At 39.4% G+C, this 25,543-nt stretch overlaps 4 protein-coding genes across 5 annotated transcripts in view; 1 reads left to right on the forward strand and 3 right to left on the reverse strand.

Moving 5' to 3' along the window:
• Trpgamma (Transient receptor potential cation channel gamma) overlaps positions 1–13,560 on the reverse strand; it is a 69,862-nt gene extending 56,302 nt beyond the window's left edge. The window contains exons 1-2 of one of the 2 annotated variants that reach the window (XM_069051252.1): positions 13,280–13,382; positions 12,029–12,261 (exon numbers count right to left, since the gene is read on the reverse strand). The gene's annotated coding sequence lies outside the window, so the exon portion shown is untranslated. Of the gene's footprint in view, positions 1–12,028 lie in introns of both variants that reach the window. The other variant, XM_069051251.1, reaches the window with a different exon arrangement.
• Positions 13,561–14,872: 1,312 nt separating this feature from the next.
• On the forward strand, positions 14,873–18,344 carry sip1 (septin interacting protein 1). Its single transcript, XM_069051264.1, has 9 exons — positions 14,873–15,112; positions 15,189–15,422; positions 15,469–15,740; positions 15,806–16,156; positions 16,210–16,419; positions 16,523–16,782; positions 16,986–17,404; positions 17,456–17,799; positions 17,852–18,344. The coding sequence occupies exons 1-9, from the start codon at positions 15,010–15,012 to the stop codon at positions 18,098–18,100; spliced, it is 2,442 nt and encodes an 813-aa protein (XP_068907365.1). The 5' UTR covers positions 14,873–15,009; the 3' UTR covers positions 18,101–18,344.
• Positions 18,191–19,737, reverse strand: GlcAT-I (Glucuronyltransferase I). The gene is made up of 5 exons (XM_069051296.1): positions 19,508–19,737; positions 19,108–19,454; positions 18,914–19,057; positions 18,719–18,806; positions 18,191–18,672 (listed from the first exon to the last, which is right to left on the reverse strand). The coding sequence occupies exons 1-5, from the start codon at positions 19,620–19,622 to the stop codon at positions 18,395–18,397; spliced, it is 972 nt and encodes a 323-aa protein (XP_068907397.1). The 5' UTR covers positions 19,623–19,737; the 3' UTR covers positions 18,191–18,394.
• A 2,459-nt stretch (positions 19,738–22,196) lies between these two features.
• LOC138133382 (acid phosphatase type 7) lies at positions 22,197–24,309 on the reverse strand. The gene is made up of 4 exons (XM_069051286.1): positions 23,898–24,309; positions 23,643–23,848; positions 23,492–23,589; positions 22,197–23,290 (listed from the first exon to the last, which is right to left on the reverse strand). The coding sequence occupies exons 1-4, from the start codon at positions 24,187–24,189 to the stop codon at positions 22,543–22,545; spliced, it is 1,344 nt and encodes a 447-aa protein (XP_068907387.1). The 5' UTR covers positions 24,190–24,309; the 3' UTR covers positions 22,197–22,542.
• Positions 24,310–25,543: the final 1,234 nt, after the last annotated feature.

Genomic DNA, 25,543 nt, shown 5'->3' on the forward strand with positions numbered 1-25,543 from the left:
AAGGAACAATAAAGAAACTGAAGAAAAAACAGTAAAAAGGAATAAAATTAAGTCTATCGTCATTGCGAGAAAGAGGAGAAAAATATCAACGAACAGAAATTGAAAAGAAGAAGAAAGAAAAAGTGTGATGTTTTGAAATTATCAGGTGTTAAAAAAAGTAGAAAAACGTTTAAAAAATTTTCACATATTATATCCCAAGTGCAAAATTTTTATCGGAAAATTTTTCGCTAATGAACGAAAACATCCATAAATGAGGTCAGAAGACCAATTATTATCAAATAAGAGCACGAGACGAAGTCGAGGGCAGAAGACCAATTATTATCAAATAAGAGCACGAGACGAAGTCGAGGGCTTTTATTTGATAATAATTGGTCTTCTGACCGAATAATTTATGGATGTTTGCCGATGTTAAAATTTTGCACGAGGGGTATACGGCTGATTATTTCCTGAATAGAATGAAACCAAACGCATTATTTCCAATCCTTTTTATTCAAAATAATTAAAAAAAAAATCAGGTACCGACATTTTTTATCAGATTATTGCACATGTGCATTTTAGAGAAATTTTATCGGGTTATTTTTTGTTTTCTCGTTTTGATTGGTCAATATTTGTCACGCAATTGGTTGCTAAACACATGAAGGAAATAATCAAAATAAGATTTCTAGAAAAAAAAAATACTGGTTGCAGCACGAAGTCTATTTAAAGGGTTAAACAGAGAAACAGAAAATAAGAAAACACAAAGACAGAAAACATTGAAAAAACTACAGAACAAGATTTACTGGTGCTTAATATTTGTAAAAAGAAAAATGATCAAAAATGAGAGTATCCATCTAAGAACAGGTTTATTGAATGAAGTTTAAAGGAAAATACTCCAATTGCCTGGAAAAATAGCACCTGAAAGAGGAATCCCATTCTGGTGCCAAGACAACAAAAAACAGATATTTTGAAAGAAGTTTTGGGAGATGTTGCAACAGTGGAAACTCATTACCATCGAATCAGTTTCTCCAATCTCTACATAAAGCCAGTTAGGAGTTCAAAATGAAACCTTCATGGAATCCACAAGACCGTAAAGTCTTCAAAATCATCTCTATGCCATTATTCCATAAAATATTTTTCAAAAAAGTCACAAGTCATTCAAAATTTAAGTATAGTAGATTACATCAACAAGAGTAGAAGTGAGTCTTTTTGTGCTACGCCCAAAGATTGAAGACCGAGACGAAGTCGAGGTCGGCAACTGGGCGAAGCACAAAAAGACTTTCTACTCTGAATGATACTCCTATACAGGATGATTCGTTAGAAACTTTCTGATTTCCCAAAATCGTATTAATATGAAAATTGGTAGCCGACTATAATCGACTGCTCCAAGTTTAAACAAAATATTTTTTAAATGGCGACACTTCCGGAAATACCGGAAATCGACGCCATCTTTGTTTTTTTAATGGAAAGGCACCATTTTGATTTCAAATTTGGATTCTACGTAAAATTCTGAGCTTAGAATCTCTTTTTGTCCACATTTATCTGTCATCGTTTTTGACCTATGTCATCTTTTTCGCAAAAAAGCGGGGCTGCAGAGCTTCATTAAAAAACGTATAACTAACTCCTGAGCCATTGGAAATAAATAATTGATTTTTTTTTATTGCATTCTCAAAGATTTGGCCGATCTTTTGCGCCATTAGTGACATCTTTTTATGTTTCATACGTCTGCTGCAATTTTTCAAAGTGGATAACCAAAAACTGTCGAAAACTTCATTTTTTTTGCTATTTTATATTTGACTCGATCGAGCCTCCTGTAGACATTTCAACTCCAAGGATTTGAAGTGTTTCAAGTCCGTTTACAAAAAAAAAGCCACTAGAGATACACAAAGCCGCGATTTTCGCCCGCTTGAAGATGAAAACATTTCAGGTCTTCTGAAAATAATTAATTAAGCTTTTGAATTGTAAAAATGGCGGTATTATGATCCTTTGAACTATGAAACTAAAGCTTTAGCAACGAATATTACTGTTATCATTAGATATTATTATTAAGAGGGGCCACGGCATCGAGGCCGGGTATTTATCATCACGCGTATTTATATCAAATAATGATGATTCCTTTGAAAGCACCATTTATTTTATCATTATTATTTTTCTCTATGCTCACTTTGTAGGCACCATCCAGGTCAAAGGTTATTCATGCAACATTACAGACTACATATATTGAAATCGCACGAAGCACTGAAGTTGCAACGGAAGGCGATCTCCCCAGCGGCCACCCATCCAAAAGTTGACCGCCCCCAGTGTTGCTTAACCTAATTATTATTTTGTGCGGTCGTAACGCATAAATGTTTTTAATTTTTTCCAGAACGAGCAGTTACAGTGCGGTAGGCCTCGTTAACAAAGCGACCCACCCTGCCTGGAGGGCGTTATCCGAAAGAAAACATTTTTTATTTGCCACTAAAACAAGCCCCAATTAAATTTAGTGCAAGGAATGGAGTCAACACCGATCATAAAAATTTCGGAGCTTTAATAACCGCCAGATATATTAACCGCGGCGCACTTGGGCCCCTTAAGATACGGGAGCGTTTAAAATTCAGCAGCCCACCGGGCATAAGTGGCCACTCTGGTTCGTCTAAAAATATTTCGGACTAATAAAGATTACAACAATTTAAGGTGCGTGCGCCAGCCCCTTCGTATTTTCCTCCACAGTCTGTTGCCGGCACTAATAAAATTAATATTTTTATCACTTTATTGCCTCCGGCCTATAACAATTCCAGCTTGATGTCCTGTTTTTAATATCGAAAATACGTCATAGACGCATTCGCGTCAACACTCCCGACGACAAACATATCGCGTTCCGGGCGAATTTTCCGCTGTTTTTTCAGGTGGATGAGACGGCGTCACCCTGATTGCTCCATTCTTCGCCACCCCTACGACGCCTAATTGCCGCCCTTGCGCGTTATGCAGATTTGCACGAGTTATTGTTTCGATCGACCCCCGACTTTTGAATCTCGCGAGATTTGTTTTGTTTGCACCAGCGCGCCTATTACATTTTAATCGATACCGACTCACCCCTTGCCGGAACGTGTAGCTTTCGTTTTTAATTTATTTCGCTTAATTTATGTCGTAACGTTGTTAATGTTGTCCATGAAATATAAGCGGCACGCTTTTTACCGGAATTATGGCGAAGAACAAAAAGGGGCCACGTGGGAATTTATGGACGGCATTAGCGAATATGATTTATTCGGGCTTACGGCGTTGCATCTGAGTGAAGCTCGATTTGTTTGGATCGGGATAAATAGACTGCGACTGAAAGATCGGTACTATTTTGCCAAGAAAGAAACAGCGAGGGTGGAGAAAGGTGTGCGTAAACCAATCATCGCTTGGGCTGAGAGCGCAATAAAATCCGAAAAAGAAAAATCGGAAAACGTGTCTCTTCTGGCTGCATCTTCGCGCAAAAGACTTGAAAGTAATCAACCGCATTAATCCGTTGCAGCTTCGGCTGTCTCTCATCGTTATTGACCTCTTTCGAGCTGTTGGAATTAATTCGAGAGTGATTTTTTGTCGATTTCCCGACTGGAATTTGATTTCCTTTCGGTACAATGAACAGACGGACTTTCCGTCAAAGAGTTTGTTTACGTTAAGAAAATTTTCCTTAATGTATTTTAAGCACGAAACATAAACACACATCAATTAATCAACATTGCAAATATAAACATTGGAGCAACGCGAATTGACATTTACATCACTATTTCGTACCTCCATGAAATATACATTTTCGGTTTTATGGAATTTACATTGGAGGGAAGTGCATAAAGTTAACGACGAAATTTGCATATTTGAATTCTCTCACCGCGAATTACGTAAGCGCACTTGTATGAAATATGCGCTGATCTCGTAAAAATTTAATGGCCGTTTTCCTTTGGCCCAAATGATAAAATTAATTCGAATATTCCAGAAAGAGGACGTCGAGGGGATTAATCCAGGACTACGTGACGATCTCTGAATGGCTGAAATGAAGAAATTAATTCGACGTGGCGCTATCTAGGCGGCGACGACTCTCAAAAAGGAACTTGCAGGTTTTTAAGGTGCAAAAGGCGCACCGGGAGCGGGAGATAATTAGAAAATAAGGCATAGATAAAACAAGATAGAAGTAAAGAGTTCTTTTTATTTTGTTTCTTTTTGTCGACACAGAGAAAAAAAAAACAAAAAAACATGAAAGTGCAGTTTCCAGAGAAAGTAACGCAGAAAAAGGTGCCAAGACTTGAAAAGCTGAAATGGAGAACTGAGAGAAATTAAAATTTGACTTATAGATATAAAAATAAGAGCGACAAACAAAGGTGTAACACGAGCCATAGGCGAGTGGTGAAATCGTCCGAGTGAATAGTAGCTATTATACGCGAGTTGAAGACTATACTTTCTCCACGACTATACCAAGAAAAAACAATCATTGAAAATTTAATTTAATTTGATTTTTAATATTTGCCAATTAAAATTGTGCCTCGTTTAGCGGTTGCTACGCGATGCGCGACTTATTTTTACAAACGCATCCGATTGGCGATTGCCGGTGATAGAATGTAAATAGGAGGGATGTGATTGGCTGACAGCCGTAGGTTTTAGTATTTTCTATCACTGGGTGTGGAACTGACATCATTCTTGAATTCTTTAATAGTCATGGAGAAAGAAATGTCTTCCATGTGCTTAAACCTGAGGAAATGTAAAGCGATGAAACAGAGATAATATAAAAAGAAAGGGAAACTCCTTTAAAAGCAGAGTTAAAGAAAAGAAACTTGAAGAGATCAAATAATTGCAAAAAGCTAAAATGCAAATGAAGAATTGTTGAAGAAGAGATTAATTTTGGAAGAGTGGTGAAGGTAAGAAGTGGAATAAATGAAGAAAGGTTCCTTGGGAGTAGTAAAAATGTGTGGATAGAAGCTTGATTGGTGAAGAAAAGAAGATAGAAAAAACATGTTTTAGGATCTGTAAAGTGCAAAAATGAACTGGAAAAGAATTGAAGCTTGTTAAATCAATTTAAAGAAGATAAATAAAAAGGTTTAAATATGAAGAAAACGAAAAAATTATATTTAAAAGAAATTAAAAAACACAAGAAGAAGAGCAACTAGCTGGAAGATACATCCTAAATGAATGACGAGGAGCAAAAGAAGGAAATTTGACACTGAGAAAGCTAGAAAAGACTCCGTGCTAGAACCAGAAAGAAAGTAAAGAATGAAGTAGAGAAGTAGAGATAGAAAAACTTGAAACTTAACTTGATTAAGTTGATTTTAAAAAGATAAAGCAAAATTTGAATACGAAAAGACAAAAATAAAGAGAAATGTTTCCAAATGGAAAGATAGAGAAAATACATGAAAAGCTACAAGTCAGGTCGAAATCGATGAGCATAACAATGATGAAAAGCAAAAAGTAGAATAAATGAAGACCAAATAGAAGACCAATAGAAAAATATGTAGATAGATTAAGATTATTCACTGCAAAAGCTAGAAAAAAACATTTCTAAGTAGTAGAACCTGAAGGGCTGTAAGGGGTGATGTGAGAGAGTAAGACTTGAGACAAAGATTAGAAGAAAAGAAAGGACAGAGAAGAATTTTTAAAAAGAATATTAATCAGAGCAAAAAGAAATGAAAGAGTACAAAGACAGGAAGAGCCAGTTGAAATCCAAATGAAACCAGTCGAAGCATATGTATGTTCTGAAAGAATAATGAATGTTGCAAAGAAAGAAGAAGAGTTGAGGAAGAAAATGTACGATTAAAGCCACAAAAGCCCCTTTTCCGGCGTTCACCCCTAATATTAATCTCCCCCAAGCACCGACTTCCATTTTTCAACAAAAACCCCACCCGCCTTCCTTCCCGGAAGCGTCCGGAAAAAACCGCGGAATTAAAATCGTCCGAAAGCACATCGAAGTGTAATTTCCAATCGGATCGGTCCGCAACTACAAACGGGGTTAATGGGGTTATATTGTGCATTGCAACACGCACACCCTGCACGCCACCCCTAAATCGCGATCCACCGGTTTATAGGTAACCGTGACGGTGCAGTGCAATCATTAGGTCACGGTGTCAAAGACCTTTACGATTGCAGGTAGGTTATCGACTCCCGTGGGGCGGCGGGGGCGTGTTTGAGAAAGGCCCGTTCCACTTATTTTCAGACGGCGGCGGCATTTAGTTAACGTGTCAAGTGCTTGATGAATTATTTCTATTGAAAGACGCCACGTTTGATTTATGACGGCCGGATTAAGCGGGGACCGAACAATAATTGAACAATTTTTCCAACAGAATGAATCGAAAGAGGAAGAAATTACGAAACAGAATTATTCACCGAGGTTGCTTGGTTGTTTATGCACGGAAAATAAACTGCAGTTGCTGCTTGGCAAGGTAAAAAAGTAAACTGTGGCAGTGTGGGGGCGCGCCTCGTGATGCATTTAAATACGAGTGTATAAAGCGCTTGCGAGCTTCTCCAGAATGTTAATTGAGAGATAACAATTTCGTAATGAAATCAGAGCTTTTCAAAGCTCCGATAAACACGCGGAAAAATATTTACGAAATTTAATTGGGCGACGTTTGTGTACACCAACTCCGTTCGCGTAATCAACAACCCATTGAATAAAACATCGGGTCTTTGATACCGCAAAGGTAATTAATTAAAGGTGTCGGATTTATGCGCGAGTTGTAGACACCATCCCAAGCCACCTTTTAAAAAATTAACAGACCCCATCGTGAATCTTTAAGAGCTTCTGGAATTAAGCAACAACCGACACTCTCCCCCCTGTTATTATACTACGAAGTGTAGTTGTGCAAGAACACGAGCTTTGTATCATTAACTACTGATTGTAGCTGGCCCTTTGCCAAGCGAATTGTGCTTTCACGATTCAAACCTCGCAAGACGTTTTAATTCAAATAAAATCCCCCCATTTATTAATACATTGTATAGTGTATACTTCTCGGCGAAAGAAACTCCATCCGTGCTCCCTAAATATGAAACCTTTGTTCCCGGGGAAAACATTTTTTGCCCTCGCCGTCGTGTTACTTGATATTCTATTTACGCAATTAAGGATAATTAATTAATTAATTAATTAATTAATGTTTGTTGCCGTCCCCTCCCCGGCACAATAAATTTAATTATGATAACCTTTCATCGGGGATGAGCCGCGTCATCCCGCCCAAGAAAGCTTCCACGGCTCGAGTGCCTCTTTAACGACCCATCAAGCCCCAACGATCCTCCGGAAAACATTCCGATTGTTTGTGGGAAACTACGGAAAATATCGACTGTGCGAGGGGCAAGAACCTTTGTCAGCGGTCGCAAGTTTTTATCTCGTAATGGAAATGTCGTTTGTCAAAAATGCGGCGGTTCTGCTGATCGTGCAAGTGTGGACCGACGCCGCCGCCGCACAATTGCCCACGAAATAATGGAAGCGGGGCCGCGATTATTATTATTTAAATTAAGTGGAAAGTTGAGTAACCTCGCTTCTGCCAACGAATACTCCGGAAGTGTAAACACGGCGTGAATAAATAAACGGCGCAATTGCAATAAACAATTAACGTTGTTTCGGGGGTGAAGATAGCGACACTGGAAAAATCCAATTTCGGTGACAACCGATTTACGCGGCTAAGTGGTGGTGTTATTGAATATTTAATGAAAATATGAGCTTTATCTCATTATCAAGTTATCTGAATGAAGTAATAAAACGTTATTTGTCGTTAATAAATAGAACCCTCCTGTTGGTAAAAGCTGTGCTTCAATAAAATTACATCGAAATTCGCGTCAAACCAGTGCAAATATTGCTCTAGCATTAATATCTCTGCAACAATATTTTTATCAACGATTACACTAATACTTTGATGCCACACACTGCTAAAATCCATTCATTAGTTCAACCTCGGTGATTTCGCGTTTTCATTTCGTCACAAGAAATATTTTTCTCTTACGATTCCTTTTAATTAGCTAGGACAACACTACACACGGTTTAACAAATTGCAAACATTATTGTTCGGCGAATACATTTTGTAAGCCTCCGGGAAATTCCCGTCTTTTTTCACGAAAAATTTAATCTCCGCGGGAGTGAAGAACGTAATGGTGCTAAATCCGGCTTGGTGACGTTACACTCTGCCGCACTTAATAACGAATTATTCAAAAATCAATTGGCCGGATTATTTCACGAATTATTTTCGAATTTATAGCCGACATTGTTTTCAAATCTGCGTAATTATTTTTGGGTTTGTGGGATCACCTTGACCCTCCGAACTTACGACAGCCATCTTGGATTATACCTGTACGCCGATTTCTCTCTAAAAAAAACCCTTGGTGTATTTATGTTAAACACACTTATAAGACACCCAATAACTGTCAAGCTTCGTTACCTTGTATAGCACTTTTAATACCCCGAGAAGGGTTGTTCAAAATTAAAAATGCAGCAGACAAGAAGCGCATATTAAACCTAATCCACGATGATCCCTTCAAAAGATTTTTTTTACTTATTTATATTAAGCTAACTTAAAAGGCTCGCAGTGCACTGTCAGTTTCCATTACGTTGTATAGATTTCACAATAGCCCGAGAAATGCTGACTGAAACTGTAAATGCAGCCGACACTGAGTGATAAAAAAGAAAACAAACCAAGAGTGCTATCTGTTTTATCGAAAAGTTATTTTCTAGGTTAACAACAGCACATCGTTAACGTTTCTTTGACATTTTCGCGATTTTCTGCTTACCAGTGGCGTCGCGTTTGGCAATAAAACTTACGAATGTAAAATGTTGCTCTCGTGTATTTTATAAGTTTTGTCCATTATCAGATACATAATAATAATAAAGTGCACAATTATAATTCCAACGTCTAAAATTCATGAGGCATGATTTATCATAAAATAGTGTTTGAGCATTGAACGCTATTTGCATAGAATTCCGCTACGCCTGCTCTGATTTATTTTCTTTTTGATCACATTGTACTTTGTGGTGATCTTTTGAAAAATCTCTGGTCAGGATGTTGACATAAAACTTTGTCAACTTTCATTACTTTGTATTGTATTTTTAAATACCTCAAGAAAAGCTGTTTTGTAGTTGATCTATATCATAGCCATTGCACGCTAATTTGTTGAAAAAAAATCGCAACAACGTGTCACTTTTTATTACCTTATATAGTCCGTTTTTTATAATCAATTGTCAGTGTCAAAATACAGAAAAAGACCAAACTGTATATTAAAAATCATTGACATTTGGTCCATTTCTATCTCATTTTCACCCCAGATTTCCCCTAGATCATTATTGAGGTTATGTTGCATATGTTTATCAGTGTGAGACACGTGTTTAATTTAAATTGACAAATGTGACAATCGGTGACAATTTCATAAGTCAATATTTCAAACGTGATTTATAAAATTCACTGTTTTGAATTTTCTAAACTCTGTCACTCTACGCTACAAGATTCGGCGCAAAATTTAAAAATGGAAAGACTAGGTTTACACGTGATATTTTATTATTATTCTGCCTGTTTACACTTAGGAAAGACGAAAGAAAACTGCAGTATAATAGGAGTAATATATTAGGTTTTATTAATACCTACAGGGGTATTTCACGAGTGATAATGTCCCCGACGGAATTAAAAATGCAACCCACAATACATTTTCGAATTTCCGTAAAAAGCTGGCTACTGACATTAAAATATCCAGCTTTTTTTGGAAAAGGCTAAACACAAACAAGAGATTATTTAATATTTAATGCATGAACAAAAATTACCTCTGTATTATTTTCGATATTTGTAATGTCACTTAAAGTGTTCACCTTATCTCTGATTCATTATGGTAGATTCTTGAGGCACGAACTCACTTCACAAATTCAAAAAATCTATAAAAACTCGCAACGGAACAGATCAAAACAGCAACACGGTCAAAACTAATAACTTTTAAAACCAGAGAAACGCAGAACAAAGCTCTAAAGATGAAAAATCGCAAACCACTTGACAGGATTGACAATTTCAAATTTGAAATGTCATAATTTAGTTTTCGCGTGGGTTTCATAACAACCAATGAGAACCAGTGGCGCGAATGTTTCAAGATATTACCAACACAATCTATGATGCTTTGTTAATATTTTAATGTTATGGTTTGGGGATTTTGTTATCTATGGGTATTTAAAAAACTGCATTCTATCAGTGGACGTAGTCTACCAACCTGACAACACTTTGACAATTGATTATTATTAAAAAAACAGACTTTACGTATACTCTCGTGTCAAAAATAAATTACTCCCTAGGATTTAGGGATATTCGTTACTAGGTTGCCATAAATTTGGTTAGGTTGGAGGCTATGTGGTTTCTGGTGACAAACAAAAGATATCCCAAAAATGTAAGTCAGCAAATTAATTGTAACAGTTGCAAATGACTAATTTCTCGCTAACTGATAGATGATTTTTCGTTTCACAATCAATTTTGGTTACTGGCGGTATATTTATTTGGATTTAATCTCTCAATTCAAAGTAACCAACCTTAGGCATTCAAAATTACTTTTAAAAATTCTAGTTGCACACAACATGAAAAACGTTATTACCCTAAAAGTTCGAATTCTAGGGAGTAATTAATTTTTGACACGAGAGTAGTATTTTTAATATTTGGAGAAATGCTGCTTGAAATGCGGCAAAAAGCCGCTTTTTAAGCCTTCCAATTATGAAGGAACTTGGCTTGTTTCGCTGGAAACGTTTAGCCCCGGGACAGTCAGGAAGCTGTATGTTTAGGACTCGTGCGAAGGGTTGAGAGGCTCGGGTACGGTCCCTTTATTAGTTTAATTTAGAATTCTAGTCAATATTTCTGATGTGGTGGTTAAAAGCACCATAACAATGATAACGCGAAGCGTGTAAGTGCTAATTAAATATTAAAATGCAACACGAGACCAATTTAAAGAAGTTTCTTCGCTGCTCCGGTTGCGTCCTCCACCTACAGAGACGCTGACCTTTGGGAAACCTTTATAAAAACATTTCCAGGCTAGATATGTCCCGATCGGATTTATAAAGAATTTCTTGTGTTCTTTATATTCGATAACAAACCCACTCGAGCGAAGCAAAAGAAATTTATTTTAAACTGTACCATTTCGTTTGTTTGCTCTGACATAACACAAGACATTTGTATCCCGTAAAAAAAAACATTTCGAAATTTCTCTCGAAGACGACTCCGATTTCTTCGTTTCAACCTCGCGACTCGATTGTTTGATCGAAAAAATTGACACCCCCGAGTTAGCACCCGTTCGCAGTTTAACAAACGCACTCCGGACATCCGGAACGCTCGAGAGGCGCCCCCGGAAATTGCATCCATAAAACAAAACCGTCATAAATAAACGGCTCAACTTTAAACAAACTGCATTTTGCGCTGTCGCGATTTAGGGCCGGCATAACAAGCCGAATCGAATTTTTACGGTCATTTTCAATTATGATCTTTACGACGGCCGTCGTAAAAATTCGCAGGCCTTGTCTTTAATTCGATACAGCCCCCTATCAAATTTATCGCCGCCCTTTTTATTGCCCTTCCATCTGTTTAATGTCGCCGAGATAAAAGGCGCATCTTCTCAACTCCGACACATGTCACTGGTTCCGTCACAAACTGTACACATTGTGTGAAATTGGCCCGAGTGTGGTGGAACTCCATTGGGGCGATCAATACGCGACAAAGAGTACTTCGCGGAGGGCAGATTATTAAATTCATCGATTGACAACACTCGATGAGGACCGGGGACGTCAATCACGCTGACCCTGACGCTCTCCTCCTTGGATGCAGCGTTTACGGCCAATTGGGTTTGACGTTTGAGATTTACAGAAACGTTATTTTAGAACGGTCGGGCTTGTTTTGAATTGGATCGAATCGAAGAAATGCGGAAGGGTTGTTCCCCCAGGTCTGCTCCTCACGGCGCGGCTCCACTCTGACGCTAACGACCACTATCAGGTTTTAGACTTTTGAATTATTGAGGGGAAAAATATAAAAGCGGGTGATGCGACGCGATTTGTCCACACAATTGATTCGTGCAGATCTCTTCTCCGTAAATATTGGATGGTGCAACTTACCTTGACTTTTTTGCCGCGTTTTGCGGCGATAGCCCGTGACTTTCTCCGTATTCTATCCAGGAGGGACTCCTGCGGGGACTCACGCCGCCAACACCCGATCCAGGATGGCCGACCGCCGCACCACTAATTTTTAATCGCAGTCCTCTCACTTCACTTTATTTTTAAATATGAAGCAAACCCCACTGATTTATTCCGTAAATATTTTGATCGGGTGGTTGGTCGACCTCGACGTTCTGCTTGGCAAACAACGTGTAAGTCTTCGCCGGCAACTCGATTATTTTTTTATTCCCGCCATAAAATCCTGCGAATTACGAACAGCTACATTCCGCCGGATTAATTCCACACCGGAGAAAGAAAAACACGACTCTACCGGTGACGCTCCCGACCTGTCCCCCGTTATTTTTGGATTGGCGGAAAAATAATCAATTTGGGTCAATCGTAGTGAATGAAATGTCGTAATTGCGCCAGTATGATTCGAGTGTTTGGGGAGCGATCGCGAGTTATTTGTACTTCTCGTTTTCACCCTCATCAAGCCCGGGGACTAGTGGAGTTAATTATTTAAGCCTCAAATTGTCGCTGCGGCAATTTCGGATGAGTTTACAATGTCTGACAACACCTGACGGTCGTTATGAAATTACCCGGTGCCCTCTGGACCCTGATGGAATGTTCGCCACCCCCGTGCGACAGATTTTTCAACAAACAATTCAATCAGCGCCGCTGACGTTTTTACACCGATTTGATAGACTCACACTTGTCATCGAACAAAATCCGTCCCTCTCGACGCCGCTAATTACGCAAACGATAACGTCAAATTTAAACCGTTGTTTTGCACCCGCAAAGCCGGGATGACGCGAAAACAATGCAAACACCCTGGACAAACTGCGACGCGTTGTCGACCGGTCGTTACAGTCCGAAATAAATTTTCCTAGGACCTGGTGGTCGTCTGCGCGTTCAAACATGAATGAAAACTCTCCGACACGAATCTTGGCACAAATCGGAATTGTTACTGGGAATTGAAACTTTTATCCGCTGCGGCCGCACCCATAACTTTTCATTTTTGCAAGTGCGCCGCCAAATTCCCGATTTGTCACGCCGGAATGCATCTTGTAATCTCTGCGGCTCGGGCTGAACCGGATCGGGTCAGTTCCGGCGCCTCCGCCAAAATTTTTGTCGAGAGGAAAAAATGAATCGAGTGCCGTTGCGACTGGACACGGTGAAGGTGTGACTGTTTTCAAAAATGGGATTACTTACGGTGAGTTTTGGGTCGGGTTTGAACCACGCGAACTAGCGCTGCTCGAGATCCGCAAGCATGCATCCACGGACGACGGATGCCGGTTACTGACGCCGAGCGTCGCTGATAATCCTCTAGACGCCGGGCAAACGCCGTGCTTTAAGAGTCCAGACGCAAAGCGTCGATTACACCGTGTGTTATGTCCGACTAAGTGCCATCGCAGATTCTGGCGGCATTTACTCATTGCCAGCCTGAATTATCAATGGCACTCCCGCCGCCCCGAAAACTTTCAACGGTGGCCCCTTTTCCAGCGCTAATGCTCCACTCGCTTTCGAATGGCTCGCTTGTCGTTAATTCGGTACGGGTTTTAATAAATAACAACACACTTTATCGGCTGGAATCTGTGCACTCGCATATGCCGGCGGCGTCTCAGCTTTCGATCAAAACTTCCAACGGATTGCTCACGTCCGCGTCCCCGAGGTGAAGTACTTTTTGCATTTTAACGCGGCCCTGCCGATTCGGACGCTCCCGACAAACTCCACGACCGTAAATCTTGGGGCCGATTTTGACCGATGCACTCGTCAAGGGGGTCATTAGTTGAACGCTCCTTAAATGTCAGTAAGTGGAAGCGGGGGGCTTGTTGACAAATGGCCAACCCCCGGATCATTCAGGGTTGTTTACTGGAACCTCTATTAACTATAGTTCCCTTCAACATCCATCTTTTTGTCAGTTCACATCTACTTAATTATGTAGAAAAAGACGGTTTTTATACCCACTTATTCCAGTCTTTTGTTTGGTCAGATAGAGCCTTCACGGGTAAATAATTACCCTTCTTTCGTCTCTTCTCCCGAAAAGTCTTTATTTATGAGACTGTCAAGACAGATTTGTATATTTTGCATCTCTTAGGTTGTTGGTTTAAAAGCGAAATGATGACTCATAGAATAGCATCATTTTTTTTTTACAAGATGAATTCCGTTTTCGCCACGAGTCGGGTATGCCATTATTCTAAGATAAAATATTTAAAAGGACAAAACTCCTGAGCCAGATAGATGCAAAACGCTTAGTCAAATCCTCCATCCCCAAAATTTCAAACCTGAAACTTTAACTGTTGAATCTGAAAGCAGGCGAATGTGCTTAAACAAACATAATAAATAGAAATTTAATTTTTCACCTGGAAATAAAGCTTTTCTGAAATATCTCGTTTCGTATTGCAAAATATGCTTTCATTTACAAATGGGTTTTAATTGTTTAAATGACATTTTTGCAAATGACGTCATCACAAGTATGACCAACAAAAAAAAAAATTTTTTTACAAACACCAATAAATTCATATTTATGTTATTGTGTTTGTTAAAATTGTGGTCTGGTGTTAAAAATACGATTAGAGAGACGAGTCTTTGCATTGGATAACATTTTTAAAGTCAAAGTACCTGAATGTTGCGACCAATTTAAGTGTGTAAATATTTTTGAATATCTATGAAAATAAGTTAAAAACGAACAATTTATTGGAAAGTGATCGTTACTAATGGCCGTGTGGAGACAATGCGTGATTGGGATTATTTAAATTCAAAATAGATCAATAATCGCTGGTGTAGATTTCTGTATTCTGTTTGTTGTGGAAGTTTCAGTTGGGCGGTTTGGCAGCACTGTCGTGAAGCGTCAACCTTCCGCGAATCTAACCTCAATGTTGTGCATCAAGTGAAATAAATCGATTAATTCATAGACAAAGCGTTAAAAAAACGTCCCGAAAATGTCGGACGACGAAATGGAAAAGTTCGAAATCTCGGACTATGACCTAAACAATGAGTTTTACCGTGGTAGAAAAAAGTTAACTAAACACCAGCAGATTTATGGTAACAACTTCATCCAAAATCTACTATCTACTCGTTTAGTTGGTGCAATCGCATTTTAACAACTAGTTAAATCTAGGTATATGGGCTGACGACAGCGATAATGACGATGACCAAAGGCCTGCGTTCAAATCGCGCAAGCCAAAGAATTACACGGCCCCGATCGGTTTCGTCGCTGGGGGCGTCCAACAGGCGGGCAAAAATAACGAGAAAAATGTGAAAAAAGAGGACGAAAGTGACGACGACCAACCGACGACGTCCTTCAAAGTGAAAAATAGTTCCAGCGATTCAGAAGATGAACGTCCCAGACCAGGTGAGTGAAAAAATCGGTGGAATTTTAGATTTATCGCGGATTTTAGGGTTTGGTGGGGTGCAAGAAACAACAGGTGATATTGCTGGGTTAAGAAGTAAAAATAACGCGAGTACAAGCTTTAGGGGGGTGGGAAATTGGGAGAAACACACTAAAGGAATCGGGGCTAAGCTTTTGTTGCAAATGGGGTTCCAGCCAGGAAAAGGGTTGGGCAAAGACTTGCAGGGTATTTCAGCACCTGTTGAGGCGCACTTGAGGAAAGGTAGAGGGGCAATTGGGGCCTATGGCCCTGAAAAGATGGCAACAGTCCCAAAGAAACAGGTAAAAAAAAATGAGAAATAAAAAATGTATGAAAAAGCTAATTACAAAATATTTTAAAATGTAAGGAGAGTAAAGAAGAGGTTGAAGAAGAAGATATGGATCACAAATGGAAAAAAAGTGACATGACAAAAAAAAAGACGCGCTACTATTACCGCAGCGTGGATGACGTAATAGAAAAGGGTAAACGCCCAGGGGCGTTCCGTAATCTGGGGGCCGCCAGCGAACTAAGTAAAGTCAAAGTAATAGACATGACAGGGCCTCAACAGAGAGTCCTGAGCGGGTATCACGCGTTGAGCGGCTTAAAAGCGCCCCCAGGTGTCGAACACTTTGAAGACGTGGTCCACAAGAAGTGTTCAAATTTCGCGCTGCCGGAAATCCAACACAATCTCGACCTTCTGGTGGACATGTGCGAACAGGTGGTTATTTAATCGATAATCGACCGTTGCACAATATTTATCCATTTTTTCAGGACATAATCCGTGTAGACAGAAACACGCGACACAATCAAGACAAAATCGTCGCCCTGAAGCAAGAACAAGAGACGCTAAAAAACGTCGTACAGAAAGAGGGCGAGCTCGTTGACAATTTGAGGAATGTCATGGAGATTGTTGATAAGCTGTTGAATCCGTCTTTGGGGCTCTCGTTGCTTCAGGTGGCCCAAATCTTCAATAATCTGCAGGTGATTAAAATTTGTGTACAAATGTGTTCAAAACAAAAGCGATCGGTGACTTGTATTGTTGGTTGCATACGTCGGATTGAGATGATCGGTGTTGATGTTTTAGGAAAATCATTACGAAGAATTTGTTAGGTATGAGTTGGGTGAGCTTGCGCCCGGTCTAGTCGGTCCGCTATTAACGTCGGCCCTCGCCAGTTGGTCGCCACTGACCAATCCCAAGCAATATATGGATGTGTTTGGCCGTTGGAAGGACATTCTGGACAAGCCCAGACAACGTGGGACACTAGAAGGTAATAATATGGGAATTCAGCCATATGATAGTCTCTTATGGCACACTTGGATGCCTGTAATGCGAATTTGTGTTAGGTAAGTTACTTTATTGTTTGTCTATAAACGGATATCCGACACTTGCTGTCACTTTAGGATGTTTAGGTTAATAACACGAGTTTTGTGTGAAGGACGTGTGTGCTATATTTTCATTCAAAATAAATAATTAACAAAAAACAATCGTACATACACGACTGTAACCCGCAAGTCAGTGTGTAAGAGTCGCTTCGATTTCTTTACAGTGCGTGGAATCCGAAAGATTGCGATCCTTTGATAACTCTGATCGAGACCTGGATGCCCCTGTTGCCACAGTGGATCATGGACAACCTCTACGACCAGCTAATCGTGCCGCGGATCCAGGCCGAGGTGAACATGTGGAACCCCGTCACTGATACCGTCCCGATACACGTCTGGATCCACCCGTGGATACCCTTGCTGGACGCCAGACTCCAATCCGTCATATACCCCATCATCCAGGACAAACTGGGGGCGGCGCTGGCCAACTGGCACCCCTCCGACAAATCAGCGAAGCCGATGTTGAAGCCGTGGCAGAGAGTGCTGCCGGATGGCGTGTTCGTCGCCTTCCTCATCAAGCACATCGTCCCAAAACTGCAAATGTGCATGCAGACCCTCGTCATAAACCCCCACCAGCAACATCTAGGTTGGTAGGATTGGTCGAAGTTTGCGGCGCGAATTAATCTGGAAGTTGTAGATGCGTGGTACTGGGTGATGGACTGGAGCGACATGTTGTCGGTGGGCAACATGACGCTGATTCTGGACAAGTTCTTCTTCCCCAGATGGCGCCAGACTCTCGCCATGTGGCTCAACCACAACCCGAACTACGCCGAAGTGACGGATTGGTACACCGGATGGAAAAATATGCTGTCCGACGATCTCCTAACGCAGCCCACTATTAAAGAAAACTTCCACAACGCGCTGGAAATAATGAACAGGGCGGTCAACATCGGCCAACAACCCGGCGCAAAAGAATCGATCTCGTACTTGAGCAGCATGGAGAATAACTTGCCCCCGCCGCCGCCGCCCCCTAGAGTAGAGGTAGTTTTGTGGCGGTTTCTCAAAAATAAATTTGCAATTGTTGGTTTTGCAGAACTTCGCCAACGCTGTTCGGTCCATGTCGAAAATACCGCCTCTTTACAAGGATTTGGTGGCGAAGAGGTGCGAAGAACGCGGAATTTTGTTCGTCCCGATACCCAATAAATATTACGAGGCCAAGCAAGTCTACAGGATAGGGTCCAACGGGCTGCAGTGTTACATCGACAGAAATGTCGCATTTTCGTCTCATAACAACTCAAACTGGATTCCCACCTCTCTCAACAGGCTGCTAGACATGGCATAAATTTTATACGTCTGTACATACATATTTTTCGTTTTTACCGACTGGATATGTGTATATAAGGAGTGGTAAATTATTATTTAAATAGCGGAGTACGTCTTTCTTTTTAATATTTTCACTGCTAGGGTACTATAAAAAATATCAGGAAGTACGTTACACAATAAAATTATTTCTGGAATATGCGAATGTATCACAGATTTATAAATTGTGTACAATGACCAAATAAAATGTTTGAAAATTTATACAACTGAGTATTAATACTCCAAAACAAGTATGATTTAAAATAAATATCAAGACCTAAACCTCCAGTCCCGGTATGGTGCCCTTAACAGCCGGGTTCTCTGCCCGCGTGTGCCACACATAAACTTTCGTACAATTATCCGCCAACGGCTCAAGCTCATCTTTCGTTATGAAGTAGCTGAGAAACTCGCTCTCCTGGAACCCCTTCTCCATCTTGTACGAAAACCAAGCCTCGGTTTTTGTCAATATGAGTTCTAAATTTATGGCGAAACCGGCCATGTCGATCGCGAAGGGCCGATTCGGCTTCCAGCCGCTCCTGTAGCCTTTCACTTTACCTAAAGCGACACATTAGTCAAGGTCGAGGAACAATCACGTCAGTACCTGTCTTCTCGTCTAGAATCGGACTCTCCGCGTTTAGACCCCCGACGAGCCCCACCGGCCAGACTCCCACCTTTTTTATCTTGGCCATCTGAAAATAAGCAAAAACATTTTTGACACATGTATCTAACGAAGCGCCCTCTACACGCAGAAACCTGAATTACGGTGTTGACAAATCAACATTTTTTTTTACTCTACCTCGTCGAACACTTTCACGTTGTAGGTGTTGTCATCATCCATGAAATACACAATTCCCTTGTCCTTGTTTGGAATCAGGGTGTCCCTAAACCACTTCAAAGCTGTGTTTCTTTGTTCCACTCCCCTGTGGCGCTTCCACCTAGGTTCCTGCAAAGTATTTTGTCATGACCTGTTATGCAAGCTAAATTTTGACTTTCCTTTGATTGTAACTGCTCAAAAGGCGGCGTCTTCGCGTTTAAATGTGTAGCTACTAAACCTGACTCTACTATTAAATTTCTGACTAATTCTGTTTTGGTTTCCGAGTCCTCAACCACTATCCAGTGTACATTTGGCACTAGCCTTAATGTCTGCGAAATTCGAGTGAGTTCCGCTTTTTGCACGAAACGCCAGTATGTAGGGGTCACCGCATAAATTGTTGGGAGCTTCTTGTTATTCTTCTTGTTTAACCAATTCTCAAAGAGTACTATTTGTTGCTGAGTTAATTCTAACTGATCTTCCTGCAGTTCTAACGCTTTTCTAAAGGACTGGAGACTGACAAGGTCTAAAAACAAAATTGTGAATAGGTACTAGAGGAGAGATGGAACTGTAATTTACTTGATTCAATTATACACAACTTCCAGATTATGACGACTACGGAAAACCCGATGAACCAATACGCAAATCGTTTTATTTTCATTTCACAATTGTGTGTACGCTCCATAGGATTCATTTGAAAATAAATTCATGCGGTAATCGTAATACTTGAAAAATTTCTTTGGATGACATTATTTATTACACGAACAGCTGACACGCTGACACAACCGTCGGAGATGCCAACCCAACGGAAATTTATCGTGACACATATTTATTTATACACGCTCCTCACATCAAATATGATGTTGCAGATTATTGCAAAAGCTTCCATATACCGTAATTAATCTCTAGTTATGCGTTAATTAAGTCAAGCTGTGACTTCTTCGGAGGTGTAATTTTATGTAATATTCAATGTTGGCTAATGTGACTCTGCTGTCACACAGAATTTTTTTAACAAAACTTTTTACCTGTGCTTTTTACCGAATATCGGTCTATTGGAGCGCTAAACGTCCTAAGTCTAAAATGTAGAGTTTTCCCAAGATGTAGAAATAGTACAAAAGAAAAAAGAATGGTCAAATTTGAAAGATCATATGAATTTCAGTTCTTGAAAAAATACCTACCACATTTTTTGTGGCCATCAAACCCATATCAAACCAAAGAAATTGAAACCTGTTATATAAAAATTATATAATTTTAAGTGTAATTTAATATTTAGACATTTATAACTATAAACAACGTGTCTGAGAAATAAGTAAAGGGACAGATTTCGGCAAGAACAACAAAATTGTTATGCACCGTTTTTTCGATATAATTTTCATTTCGGTATTGTATACCCTCCATAAATTAACGAGCTAGTTATCTATTCGCTCGTATTATCTAATTATTTGACCCAATAATAATGCCGGTGAAATAATAGTATTTGTATAATCAGCGTAAAACATTGTGTTTTTAGAATAATGTTTTTTCGCTGCGCGGCCGAAGTAGAGAGACAAGAGGTTACATTTTCAGTTAGTTTTATCCGACTGCAAAAGGCAGGTGTTTACGTGTTCATTCTGTGATTTAAGCTAAAACTTTGTGAAAATGGCACGTTTATTTTCGAATATTGAATACACAGACTTTGTGTTGGTGTACGGTGAAGTGTGCGGGAGTGCTTCTCGAGCCCGGAGAGTTTCCGTGCGACTTCTTCATGTGGGGGTACATGATATTCGATCCCAAGAGAACGGGTGGAAAATGATGCCACAACAATTCGGACTAACAGAGGTATGCTAGACTGGTAGAATCATTTTGTCGGTGCCTTCATTATTGCATTGACGGCGGTCACTTTGAACACTTCGTGTAATAATTAGTGATTAGGTACTCTGATTACTTCATGAGAATTTTTGCGGATTAATACACCAATTTTAGAAGACATTTTGTCATTGTCTTAGGTATGGGTGATTCATTAGGGTCAGTTTAAAATATTTATTATTAAAGCTGTTTTCATTTAATATCTACCATATGATTCTCTTTTTTCTCTTCCACCCTGATCATTATACCTAGTTCACAGCAACGCACGCAACAGTTAGCCGCTGTGCATAAGTTAGCAAAAAAACATGTGAAAGTTTTCTTGCATCTGTTTTTACTTCTTCGCTTATCAGCATCGGCGAAGCTGAAAACATATTTAAATACAGTGTGAACATAAAGTTTGGACAGGTCGATTTTATTTTGAAAAATGCCATCCTGACTTGTTTAAATGATGTCACTCGTTTTCACGCAATGACGTCATCACCAATTTTTTTTTAAATGGCAACCCCCAGTTTTTTCATCTTTTTCTGATAGACCTTCCTACTACCTAAACGATGAATAAAAAAAATTGGTACCTTACATAACAATTTTTTTTTTTTGAGAAAATGGCAAATTTTATTAAAAAAAAAATAATTTTTAATGTAAACATTTTAATTGACCTCAAACAAATACAAACAACCATCTAAGGTTAACAATAAAGTTTAATGCAAATGTTGAAATTATTCCGTGCCAACCATTTGGCACTTACCGACCCTTTGTACACTGCGCTCAATAATGTCAGGGCTTTTCGTTCCATTTTCGAGCGAATTCGCTCCAGTAAATCTTCTAAATTGTTTGGTCGATAAAAATAAACCTTCTGTTTTAAATAAACCCATACAAAAAAAATACATTAAAAATTAAATTACATTTTTGAAATAAAAATTGCCATTTTCTCAAAAAAATTGTTATGTAAGGTACCAATTTTTTTCATTCGTCGTTTAGGTAGTAGAAGGGTCTATCAAAAAGAGAAGAAAAAAGTGGGGGTTGTCATTTAAAAAAATTGGTGTTGACGTCATTGCGCAAAAAGCAGTGACGTCATTTAAACAAGTTGCACGTCACAGGATGGCATTTTTCAAAATAAAATCGACCTGTCCGAGTGATTTTCTTAAAAACATCACATTACGTTATTATGAATTTTTTTCCAAACTTTATGTTCACACTGTATATTGTTTCTATTAATGAGTTCTATTATCAGTTAAAATTAATATACTTATTTCTGAGACACGTTGTATAATCATTTGTCCTTCATGTAAGCACTTCTATGAACAGCAATTTCGACACTCGGACGTGTCTGTAGAAAAAAGAGTCAATGTGACATCTTCTTATTCAACAGCAATATAGAGAAGGCATTGTCGATTTTTTTTTTATCGAAATGAGAAACCTAAAGTGGGTTTGAATGTACAGTTTTATTTATTTCACTGCTTTTATTAGACAGAGCAATGATACCTACAATCAAATTTACTAAACTGGCATTTTTCATTTATTTGTGGAAATATGGCGTTTGTGAATTTTAACTTAACACAACGGTGATGTAGAAGAAATGTTGTACTTTTTCTCTTGATTTGACAAGTTACTGTATCACAAAAAATATTGTCTCGTAATCAAATACAATTGCAACAACTAATTATCTCTATATTTGGTTTCTTGCGTTAAATAATAATTATTGCGTCTAATTTAACCGATATGTAAATAATGTACAATGATAACAATCGAAATATCTCAATGATCACATTTTATACGTTCAAATTTTTTAATCGCAAACTGTCAACCTTCGCCCAATCCATTTTCGAAAACTGATACGGCTCGTGTTTGTCCTTGATTATCCAAAACCAATCAATAACAGCTCCTTGTTTATCGTCCGACACCTGCTCCAGATACAAATGTGACTCATTGTACGCCTTCAATCTCGTATATCCGTAATCCCTGCTGATAAACGCGGACCACGGCGGCCGCGTCGCATTAAAATCTTCTCTCCCTTCCTTGCACCCAGCCGAGCCCGTCACGATGTGCACCGGCGCCCCGGGATTGACGTACGGTTGTTCCCGCGATCCGTTGTACACCTGGTAGTCGTAAATCGGCCACAATCTCTCGTACGAGTGCTCGTGGGCCCAGATCTCCAGATCGACGGCGTAATCGTACAGCAACTTCTCCAACCCGAAAAAGTGGAGGAACGGGAGGCCTACTCTGGTGAGTGTCTCGTGATGGGTGCAATCGTCGGTGTTGGAGTTGCTGCAGTACATGGGGCGGTGCCCCATCACGACGATCCACGGCTGCTTTTCGCGGTTTTCGGGCAAGTTGGCCTTGGCCAAGTCGTCTTCGAGCCACTCGTACTGAAAAACGAGCTGCTTGAGGCCGTAATTGAGAAAATAGTAGAGTTCCGTGGAAATTGAGATTATGTGCATGGGGCCCACGTTAATACTGAACATTGGAGAGTCGGTGCCCCCCGGCATGCTGAAGCGCTCTCGGTAATTGCTGAAGTTGCTGCGAACAAGGAAAACTTGTCAAAATGACAGGTGGTTGCGGCCATCTTTCGAATTTTGCGCCGTCTACCGCAACGTCACAGATGGCGCCACTGACGTTTGTGACTCGATTCGATTTGTATTTTATTAGCGAAGAATTTTCAGTTTTTGTCGTATTTATCGTCAAAAATACCTACAAGGTGCGGCTTTTTAACAAACTTACTATTTCTCCTCGTGATTTCCAGGACATGTCATGTATGGCAAATATGCAGCGACTGACTGTATCTGACGCATAAACGCGTCACCAACGCCTGCATTTTCCTGCAAACAAAACAATAACGTCCTTGTAAGATAAAAAGGTCATCTTATCATACAGAATCCATATCATAGGCGAAATCTCCCACGTGTAATACTGCGTCATAGACGCCCCTCTGGGCCTCTTCCTGTATCCTCGCTAGAGACTGCGCATTTTCGTTCCCCATGTCGCCAAAAATAACCAAATGGGGCTGCCAGTTCGTCTCTGGGGGCGTTTTAAACCAGAACGCGTCGGACCACCCCTGACTGCTGCCACAGTGATACACTAAACACCCCCCTCGTGAGATAAAAATTACTCAAGTTTAAACACATACCGTAGCGCGAGTTGTACGTCAAGTTCCCCAACCGCACCGTGTGTATGTACTGCGAATGCATCGCCTCGCCCCCATCTACGAAGAGTCTCGACGACCCCTTTGCTGTCAGGACAAACCCTCCAATCCCATACTCGACGATCGATTCGGTAGTGTCGTTGAACGTAGACCAAGTGACGACAACCTCGTCGACGGTGTCACCGTACGCCAGATGGATTTGTTCGGGTTGATACCAAAATATTTGGTTGTAAACGACACCGATTTTAAGCACAAGAACTAGGTACACCAGCCACATCTTGTGTTGTGTTAGCAATCACGACAGCATGTGCGCGTTATCTGGCCACTATTTCAACAATGAAAATTGCACAAACTTACTCATTGACGTCGATTTGTTTTTATCTTGGAATGTTGTTCCGTCGTCTGCGCTGATCGTAATTATCGTTATTATCGGCGCGGACGACGTGTTGTTCAATAAGTTTTAAGTTTGCACATGACATTCGATTTTGAAAACAAACGAGTGCTCACTTGCGATACGCAAATGTCAGAGTTCAGTAGGGCCACCAATACAACAAAAAAAAACTACAAAGTGGGCGATAATTTAAAGGGAAATTGTATAAAAAAAGGAGTTTCCTGTCTCACATCCTGTATTCCTCAAATTGGTTTGGGTAATTTGTTGAAAATACGTGAGTAATGAGGAAAATGGGAAAACAGAGAAACACCGCAATTATTGTAAAACCATAAAATATTTTTTAAAAGCAAGAAAAATATATTTCATTTTATCTCGACACGTATCTTGATAAAAATAAGTACAAAGTAATTGAGTTATTGACTGATTAAAAATTTGCTACTGAAATTTGTAATTACGATTTAAATTTCATTTTATTTTACATAAAAAAATACTTGATCCAGTTGGCAAAATTAAATGTCACTCGCCATTTTGACCCTATTACAGTTGACAGTCAATATTTGTTATAAAAATCAATAGAATTACCTATTGTTACTTGATTGCTGATAACGGTAATAATAACTAAGTATTATTTAATGGATTGTTTGAAGTATTCTGCTGAAAAAGACAAAATTGTCAGAACCTGACTGTGAAATTTGGCCCAGCAAGAACTCAAAATTTTGTCGTAAGTACGTTAGTAAAGTCCAGACTTCAACATTTTTTGCATTAAAATCTGACTTTACAATGTTTAAACTGGAAATTTCAACAAAAAAATGAACTTGTTTGATAAACAAAAGATAATAGATATTAAACAGTGTCAAAATTTATAACTCCATATTTTAGTTATTCTTGGACCAATAAATTCCCGTTCTGGTTCCTGACCATCTGCTTGTAATTCACAATAAAACGCACAAATATTAATTTATGTGATGATTTCTAATGTATGGTGTACCTATCGTGAAGATAAAACGATACATAGGTATATTTATTTGTTCACAATCCTGTTTACAGGAAATTGAATAATTTTTATTTATTTAATGCGTGATGAAGCAATGTAAGGAAAACTGATCAAATACGTCTAACCCTACGGTCTAACCATTTTATTTGTTCAGCAACACAAAATACACAAATCTGTAGAACTGACACGTGGAATGTCTAAAGCGATAACAAATACCCGGAACCCGGAGCAAAATTTCCAAAACCA

Source organism: Tenebrio molitor, chromosome 6 (genome assembly GCF_963966145.1).
Source record: "Tenebrio molitor chromosome 6, icTenMoli1.1, whole genome shotgun sequence".
NCBI classification, from domain to species: domain Eukaryota; kingdom Metazoa; phylum Arthropoda; class Insecta; order Coleoptera; family Tenebrionidae; genus Tenebrio; species Tenebrio molitor.